The sequence below is a fragment of the Erithacus rubecula genome (genome assembly GCF_903797595.1).
Source record: "Erithacus rubecula genome assembly, chromosome: 25".
NCBI classification, from domain to species: Eukaryota; Metazoa; Chordata; class Aves; order Passeriformes; family Muscicapidae; genus Erithacus; species Erithacus rubecula.
The window spans coordinates 5,443,019-5,452,823 of record NC_136677.1 but is presented as its reverse complement, the minus strand read 5'-3'; the positions used below and the strand labels follow the sequence as shown (position 1 = coordinate 5,452,823).

At 48.0% G+C, this 9,805-nt stretch overlaps 1 protein-coding gene across 1 annotated transcript in view; it reads right to left on the bottom strand.

Annotated features, from left to right (window-relative positions):
• The window catches only part of DCPS (decapping enzyme, scavenger), a 16,891-nt gene continuing 7,086 nt past the window's right edge, over nt 1–9,805 (bottom strand). The window contains exons 3-6 of the mRNA XM_079326710.1: nt 7,032–7,177; nt 4,429–4,542; nt 1,129–1,239; nt 1–375 (exon numbers count right to left, since the gene is read on the bottom strand). Of these exons, the coding sequence (XP_079182836.1) occupies nt 109–375; nt 1,129–1,239; nt 4,429–4,542; nt 7,032–7,177 (638 nt within the window). The 3' untranslated portion in view covers nt 1–108. The remainder of the gene's footprint in view (nt 376–1,128; nt 1,240–4,428; nt 4,543–7,031; nt 7,178–9,805) is intronic.

Here is a 9,805-nt window from a genome sequence, read left to right as displayed (position 1 = left end):
AAAAAAAAAAAAAATCAATGTTTTAATGGACATGAACAGACAACACAGTTTCCATAGCAAAAGATCATCAACCCCACCTTGTACAAAAACAAAAGCCCCTCTGCCTCCTCACACTTTTCCTGCCTCCTGGAATTTCTTAAACAGGGGTTCATCAGCCCGCAGGGGGAAGGTCAGAGCCCGTTTCTGGTAGTACATGGAGTCCATGGCCAGGTTGTCGATGACATCAGCCAGGAGATGAGCTCTCTCCACAGAGCTGCCTGGAGCATCATAGCCCAGGGCAGTGAAATGCACGTGCAGGTGGTAGTAGGAGGGCTGGTAGTGCAGGTAGATCCGCAGCTGGGAGCTGGGCACGCCAAAACGCTTCACTATGGCCTCCTAGGGAGGGGAAACAGACAGATCAGCTCTGGCAAAACCCTGAAATGGATGGCAAAGAGCATCCCTGGATGGCAGGAAAGGCATAGAGAAAGGTAAAAGGGAGTTTGGCTTCCTCACAGCAAGGGCAAGGGGAAGTTTGGAAGGACAGAGCTCTTCCCCACCCTCCTTTTCAGCTTCCACGGGGACAGAGTGAGGCCTCCAGCTGCCCCACTTTTATCTCTCCATGATGGAATGTGCTATCCACCCCTATCATTTTCCCTTTCACCCTTATCACTCCAACTCACTGGAAAAGTAACAGGGATCCGTTACCAGCCAGTGTAATTAAAACTATAAACAGCAACGGCAAACTCCGGCACACTGCAATTCCCTGACTAATCTCTTAATTAATCTCCCACCTTCCCTAGTGCAATTACTTTCCAAATTCTAACGCAGTGAAGGCAAGAGAAGCTACTGCACATCCATCTCCCAAACACACCCTGTAGAAAAACACATCAGCCAGTGAGAAGAGGGCTGTTAATATGAAGAGCTCACTGCTAACAGGAGCGTTCCTACAGCACCTGGAAGTGCCATGATCTGGGGAAGGTGCTGATGGAGAGCAGGAGCCTGGGTGTCTGGGCAGAGAGGGCAACACAGCCCTGTTTCATGACTTTCTCCCAGGCAGATGCTGTGCCAGAAAACCCAAGGAGTGTCTTTGCAGAGGCAGCTGAGCTCTCCCTGGCCAGGACAGCAGGGTGGGAGCAGGCTCACACTCACCTTCCCTTCCTGCAGGACGTTCCTGAGCAGCGGGAGGTGCTCGGCCGAGAGATCCCGCAGAGACTTGATGTCCCGGCGGTGCACCAGGGCAATCAGGTACAGGTCCTCCAGCTGCAGGGACACACAAACAGCACATGGAGCCAGCAGTGCTTTGCACCTGACACACCATTCACAGCTTCCCAGGCTGTTACATGGGACTGTTATAGGATCCTGGTGCCAGGATCCCTACAGGGAACAAGTATCCAGGGATACTTGTGTTATACAGGGATATTTGTTTTAAAGAGGGACTCTTGTGCCATACAGGGATTCTTGTGTTACATGGGGATATTTGTGTTATAAAAGGATTCTTGTCCCATACAGGAATACTTGTGCTGCACAGGGACACTCATGCCATACAGGGATATTTGTGATATAAAGGGATTCTTGTCCCATACAGGGATACTTGTCCTCAACACCCACACTGGGCTGAATCTCCCATATGGGATGTGCTCACCCACAATCCCACTGCACCTCAAAGCATCATTCCTGGAGAAACTGGGTTTTGTCCAGAAGTGACCAGAAGAGAACAGCCTCATCCCAACCCATAAATCCAAAAATACTTTCTCAGCTTTAGAGGCAGATGGAGTGACCAGCCCTCTGGTACTGTGAGCACCACACTCAGTGCTGCCCTTCCACCTTCATATCTTCATGAGCACCTCAAGAATACTTTGTCTGTGGGACTGAGGTTAGAGACCAGGTGCAGGCACCCATCCAGATATGCCAGCACCCCCATGTACATCCCACAGGCTTCTCAGTAGTGGCTGATCTGCAACATGCTCAGATGAGCATTTACAGTGAATGACAGTGGCTAAAACTGAAACTGAAAATTTTCCCAGTGATAAGCTCTCTACTTTTCCACTGTGCAAACAGCTGGCCACTTTTGAGTCACATCAGTTCTAAAAATAACTTTCAAGACCTAATTGGTCACTGTACAAAGCCAGGGCAGCTAAAATATGTCCCTTGAGCAGCTCTCAGACAAACCTTTGGCATCCCCCAAAGTGCTCAGAGTGTTCAATGTTTAACACAACATAAAGTTGTGGATCATTACACTTTAAAAAAATAAAAATCCCAGTCTCCTTCAGCTCAGTTAGTGAATTTAAAATATAAACACTGGAAAGCAAAGGGGTTGTGGATATTTGAGATCCAGATCTCTTCAAGGCTGTGAGAAACCCAATGCAGCTCTTTGGAAATAGATGCTCATTGTCAAAGGATGCTCTCAGGACCCTTCACAGGGCTCTAGAAGCACAGAGCTGCTCCTGCACCCAGCCAGCACAGCCATACTGCTCATGCTTCCATTTGATTCCCATGCACAGCTCCAGAAAAAAAATGGTATCAGCTTGTGTTCTTTGGCTCCAGGCTGGCTGGTGAGAGGAAAAGCAAACAGATCTTCTCCTTAGAACAACATCTGCATGTTGCTGTTTGAAACAAATAAGCCTGTTGCTAAAAAGGCCTGGAATGATGTCATGCCAGGCATTGCTTCAGGCAACGCCTCAGGGCTCCTGCAGATTTGAAAGCAACTCAAAAGTTGTGGAAGAAAGAAAACACACCAAAAGATTTAAAAACATAATTAAAAAGCAGCCCAAGAAACCAATTCAAACCACTATCAAGGCTGAGATGAGCAGATTTCACCCCCCCACCCAAGAGTCTGAAATAAGTGCAGGTGAATTCACAGGATTTGTGGGCCAGGGACTCAAGGAGTGTGAGGCCACACTGCTGAAAGGACTCCTGAGGGAGGGCCTGGAGAGTCCTGCTGGGAGCTGCATCTCACTTCCCTGATTTCATCCAGCAGCCTGGCCTGGCAGGTGGCATGTGGCAGAAAGAACTGGAGTTCCTGGGCCACCCCAGGGCTGTCAGGATCAGCTCTGGCTCAGTGCCACCCACAGCCAAGAAGAAAATCCTTGCCTCAAAGGCAACCTGGATGCTGTCTCACCTGCCTGGGAAGGAGATCAGCAGTACAAAAGGCCTGGAGAGCTCCAGGGATGGCTGGGGTGCAGACAGCAGCCCAGCAGTTGTGGAGAAGTCCAGAAGATCCTGTTCAGCACTCCAAGAGGCAACAGGAACATGAGAAACCTCCCCTAAAGATCAATCCTACCACTGATGCACTCCCTTACCATGCCAGCTGGGAGATGTGGATGCAGCAGGTCTCTAGAGAATGCCAAATCACAAATGTGAGTTGCAAAGCTTGGTTGCAGCACACAAGGATTTCCACAGCCACAAAAAGGGACAGCATGCTGCATGTCTCAGGATCTCTAAATATTGCCCCACTGAGAGGGCACTGAACACAGCACATCCTACAAACTGGACACATATTCCCTGCACTGCAAAATCTCATCAGAAAAAAAGGTTGTGCCTCTGGTGACCAGGTGGAAACTCGAGCTTAGTTACCCCATCAGCACCTGTCAGGGGATTTTTGGAGTGATGTGCAAGGAATTCAGAGGAAGCAGACACTACCCTGCAAGGACTCCCTGAGACAACTCAGCTCTGCATCACAAACAGCTGCTCCCTGCACAGACACACAGGATGGAGCTGCCCACCAGCAGCCTTCTGTTCCTATTTTTTTGAGTTTTCACTTCTAGAGTCTTAATCAAATAGCAACTCTCCCCACATGCCCCTGCAGAAGCATATGAGGATCAGAAACACAAGGGGGACTTTTTGTGATGCCACCAACTTCAAGGGAGGGGTGTGTGTATGGAGTTTCACCTCTCCAAACTTGAAGCATGAAAGGGAGCTGGAACCCAAGGACTAATTCTCAATTTAGGATTAGAGCCTGGTCTCAAAAACTACTTTGACCAAGTGGTCACTCCCACAAGGGGTAAAGCATCTGCTCATCAGCCAAGAACCATCTGTTTAACACTGTGGAGGAGAGTTAATTGCAGCAACCAAAGGACAACACAGCTGCCTGGTTTGCACCTCAACTCAAGGCTTGCAAAAAAAGGCAAAAAAAAAAAAAAAACCAACCTAATAAAAACACAAAACCAGACAAGTTCAGCAGAACAAATACATCAAATTTTGATTTTAACACATCCTGCCAACATTTGGGCTGACATGGACAAATGAAAGTGTATCTAATAAATACATCCCAGCAGCAGAGAGAACAGCCTGGGCTGCAGCATCCCAAATCAGCTTGTGCTAAAAAGCCCTGGCAATGTCATCACTAACAACAGGGTGCACAGAAACCTACTCAAACTTTCTCAGGGTGCTCTTAGTGGACACTTCCTCTGAATTACTTTCAGACAGGCAGCACTAGAGGAGCAAACCAACCTGGTTTTGATTCCACTTTAAATCTGGAACCAGAACAAAGCCATTGGAAGGATCTGGGTTTTCATGGACGATTCGATCAGCCTCAGCTTTCTTCTCCAGGATATTATACACCCACTGAAAAAGAAAACATGGGATTTATAGATCAGCAAAGAAAAAAACCCCAATATTTCAGGTGCATTTAGCCCAAGCTCATGGATTACTGCACATTCTCTGCAACTAGAATATATTAAAAAAAACCCTCCAGTTTTATTTTAAGATGACCAAATAATTTGTAATTAATTAACCATAAAACATTTAATCAACCAATAAACTCCAGAATATTATAAGCACTTCAGTAAAAAATCAGTGGAACCCAGCTCTTGTGGGGCTCAGCACACACCTCTTGCAGCACCATGGGGCCCTTTATATCTTTTTTACCCCCCAAGCTGCAGTAAAATCTTTACAACTGGGTCTGGGAAGGGAACTCGGCTGATTTTGTTCCTTATTCAAAGAGGAAGGAGCAGATTTGGATGTGGCTCTGGCTGCTGGCAGCTCTCTGCAGGAATATGAAAAGCCTGTGTTTTTTTGGGCAATGCATGTCTCTTGGCTCCCTGGCTGATTAGAAAACAGCTCACCACTCTTCTTCTTCCATACTTAAGGTTGCAGCCTCCAGCCTGCCTGTAATCCCTGCTCTGGTTATCCCCCCGTGCTCCTCCTGCAAGGCAAAGCACCATTCAGAGAAGAGTTATGGAAATGGAAGACACCAGGGATAAGTGATAGAGTAAAACCAGAGAAAAGCATCTTTGCTCTCCTTGGCTCCCAGCCTCAGCTCCAGTGTCCTTCTTTACACTTCCAAAATGCATGTTATGCTCTAGCTTAAGCACTGGACTGGCAAGAAAATCCTCAGCCAGGTCCCTGGAAGGTGGTAACACAAGGCAGCAGGAAGTTGCTAAAGCTTGGAAGCTGAAAATGTTTGGAACCATCATTTTCCCCACCAAATATAGGTCTGAAATATTCTGGCTGTCCCAAGTGGGTAGGGAAGGTGCAGGCAGTTTCACAAATACACCAAATGAGCTGGGTTAGCAGTGCTGTGCACACCAGGCACTTTGGGGGAAATTCATCAAGAATTTAATTCATCTAATCAACACTTAGGATTGCTGTAAACTGACCTGAATACATCTGGAAGGAAAAAACTACTTTTCATCCCTTGATCTGAGATTTTTTGCTTAAATTGCTATCTTTTCTCCTCAGCATCATCTTAGATTCTTCAAGTGATTCTCACAAGCACAGCACAAGCTAGCTCTGTTCTGCAACCCCAGGAGGAAAGTTCAGGGGGAAGCTCAGCAGAAAATGGACATTTGCCTTTTGTTGGGGCTTTCATGCCTGCTCTGATCAAAAGTGCCAAGCTATCAGTGCCCTAAATAAGTTCACTGATCAGATGAGCTGAATTTTAAACTCAAGGCTGCCTCATGATTGGCAGCTCCTTGGCTGGCTGTTCTTGCTGCTCCCAGCACAAGCCCAGCAAGTAGAACACATGTCCAGGGACTGGCACCACAATAAAACCATTATCCTGAAAGCATCCACACTTTGTATCCTCCAGCAGGAAACACAGACGCCTCTGTAGTCCCCTGGTATTTCTGTCACCCCTCACATTTTCCCTTCCACTTGGCAAAACCCTTTGGATAAAGACAAGGAGCAGCATTATTAAATCCCAGAGGTCAAGGACTGACTATGGTGAGCATGATTTCTCAGCAGATGCTCCTGATGGTCACCAGGAACATGTTTCCATGTACTGAAACCAACTCACAAATATTTGGGGGAAGAGGCAGAGTAAGAGCTCAAGCAGTTCTTGAGGGCAGCTGCTACACCAGGCAATGTAAGACATTTGGGAGCAAAAGCAAAGAGAAAATATTCCATGAAGGCTGTGGCCTGGTGGAAACACACACTTGCCTTTCTCCAGCTAATAAATGCTGCAGTTTAAGGCAGCAGGAAAGATGGGGGATGGGGGGGGGGGGGGCATCCAAGGCTCCTGGTTAGTTTTGGGGAGTTATTTTTAATGAAGAGCCTCAGCAGCCCCAGGATCTGGTTTATTATTCCTTCTGCAAAGGCTGGCATGAACTGATCCTTACAGACTTGTATTCCTTTGGTGTCTAAAGGAAAAAGACAGGGAGAGGAACAGGCAAAAAGGATAAAGGCAAGGAAAAAGCTGGGGCTGCCTGGGGCAAGTAGCACACTAAAGTAACAGTTTCACCACATGGAATATGGACTGAGGGGCTGAATGGCAGGAGGAGAGAGCTGTGATGCAAGAATACAAGCACAATCTGTGCCCTTCCATTTCATCAACAACCCAGGCACTCCTAAGAAGCCCAGTGAACAGCACCAACACCCAGGAAGCCTTGGGAAAGGCAACTTGAACTACAGCTCCAGGGCAAATGTTTTTCTGCAAAGATGGAAAAGGATGTCTCAAGCCAACCAAGTAAGAGGGGACAGCAAACAGAGCTGACAATGCAACCAAGGAGGAGATAGAGCAGAACACCCCCAGCTCTGCAGCCTGGGCTTCAGAGAAGCCTTCTGACAGCAGTGCTTTGACAGAGTGACTGCAGGAGAGGGTGTGGCAGCCATACCTGGATGCTGAAGCTCTGGGACTGGATGAAGGGCAGGGTAATGTTCTTGTAATCCTCCCAGGTTTCACGGATGAGGTGCACCTCCTGACGCAGGTACTTCTGGATGTGCTTCTCCGTGGCAGGGTACACCACTGTGGCTTTGATCTCTAGGAACAAACATTTGACTGAGTTACCACCCATGCTGCTTCCTTCAGTCCCCAATAAATCTGCTTTCCCTTCCAAAAAAAATGCCACACTGAGACATTTTGAAGAGAGGGTAAGTGAGAATGGACAGGGAAAGCAAACAAGTGTTTTAACCTCCTGCACTGCTGCTGCTTTTCTGGAGGAAGAAAGCCAATGGCACAGCCAGGGCCTGTCTTTCCAGTTCAGGTGGAGGTTGCTGAGTTTTTCCACCCTCACTCTTTCACACCTGTTAGCAACATCGGGGCAGAGGTGGGGCTCTCAGGGCAGTGCTTATGTGCAGTCAACAACAAGGACAGAAACACCACCCTGGGGACAGAGACACATCCTCTTCATACTTCAATTCAAAGCTCACAGGACGCACCCAGCAACTTCATCCAGCCACAAACCCAGATGAACTCCAAGGAGCAGATTCTTCCCAGAGCTCAGTCAGAGTGCTTGGCCTCGAGCCCCAAGTACAGGAGGCAAAGAAGTCAAGGGCACAGGGACAGATCCAGAGCAAACAACGTGAGCTGATAGGTCAACACAGCTCAGGATGAGCCAAAGGAAGAGGGCTGAGTGACCCCCTGCCCACAAAAATAATTTCATCATTTGCCTTGGCAAAAAGAAAACATTTTCTGTTTGCCTCAAGATTAGGATTTTGCTGTGCAATTTCTGTGGCATTAAACAGGATGGAAGTGCTCACCTTGTCAACCTGACAGCAATAAATCCTACCCACAGGGCTAAAACACATGGAAAACATCCATCTTTGGCCAAGGTTGGATGTGCAGTACAGAGACTGTCACAGCTCTGAGGTGCTCCAAGGAGTGTCTCTGCCTTGGCAGCTGCTATAAACTTCAGTGCAGCAAGGTGAAAAGCCCCATAGCAGAGCAGACAGAGGTGAGTGGCCAGGGCACTGTGAACAGTGCAGTCCATGCCCAGGGTCTGCCACAGCAAACCATGGGCTGCACGCACACCAGGGCACCAATGTTGTGTTCATGCCTTAAGTATGTATACAGGCTAGACACTGAACATAAACACCTATTTGTTCCCACTGCCAGGATTTAAGATGGTTTGAGTCTTTTAGTTTTCTGCTTTCTGGTTTTTTTTGGGGTTTTTTTTTTAAGGTCAGCACTGCACAATCTGAGAGACTCTGCCTTTTCATTGCATGCCAAACCCAGCTTAATGAAATCCACAGGAAAATGCTGGTAACATGAAATATGAAAATGCAAACCACAAGGGCAGTCTGGTCTGATTCCCACCATACACATGTTCAAACAAAGTTGTTTTCCAAGACTCAATTAGCACTTCTAGCAGGATGATGTAATACCAAAGGAAAAGACATAGAGCTGTAGCTCTCCTCACTTAAAAAGATCAGCAAAGCACTGGGGAGAAAACAAAAAAGGCAAAAGATAAAATACCACAGCCAGCCTCAGGCTGAAACTTTCACAATTTAATTTTATACCCCAAAAATAGAGCAAGAACTGCAGCAGAAGCCCCTCAGTGCTGGGTGGTGATAACCACGGTGTGTTGGGGTGGAGGGGACCCATAATGGCTTGCCTGGCACCTCCTCAGTTTGGGGGTGGCTGCTCCTGGCAGGGAGAGAACTCAGGGTGCTTTAAATGAGAGATCACAGAACTCCTTAATGTGCAGCTGCAGCTGAGCAGATGTTTGGAAGTGGAGGCAGAGGAAAAGCTGTGGTTCACTTATGATTATTTCCCTTCTAAAGATTCTCATCAACCCCAAAATGCCCCAGCAATGCTAATTAGCATCAATCACTGCAGCCAGAGAGGCTGTTTGATACCTGCTCAGAGCCTGACAGTCCTTAGGAGCCACACACAGGGTGCAAAGCCACAGCTGAGCCTGGGCTCAAGCTGCAGGAACCATCCACAGCGAGACCAGGCTCGCCCCAAAATCTTCCCAGTGCTGGCACACGGCCAGGCTGCGGTTTCCAAGTCTGCTCCTGGCAGGCTCCATGTGCACCAGAGCAGCACAGCACGTAGGCTGTGGGGCACCCAAAACCTGCCCTGGCCTGGAAACAGGGCTAGGGAACTGCTGGACACGTGATGTGGGTTTCTAAGCTGGCTGAAGCACCAGTGATTGTCTCTGCTCACATCTGAGTCACATCAGCCAGCCTGCTCCTGAACGCCAGCCCGGGGCCACCACACAGCATCTGTGGTTTATTCTGGAAGGCAGGACTGACCATCAACTAACTGGAGGTTATAAAAAGACAGGAGGTTTAATTGAAGGAACCTAGATGAGCAGGAGGAAGAGAACAACTGCCCAGGCTGGTCACTCTACGGTGGGCATTTGATGGGAAACACGACAGTGCTGGGAAACTGCCCAGGAGAAAAGGAGGCTCAGATTAACCAGGCACTCACTTCTCCCCTCTCCTGCTGAAAACAAGAGAGGAAAACAACCTAAGAGAAAAGGAAAATCAGAACACTTTGTGAACTTAAAGGAAAAAGGGCTGCAGGCAGCTGTTGTCAGGAGAAGATGAAATAAAAGCAGAGAGCTCATGCAGGTAGGAAAGGGCACACCGAGCTCACTAATGATGCCTCATCCCTTTCTGTGCCACTGTCCTCAGGCTCAGTCAAAATCCCCATCCAGCTCAG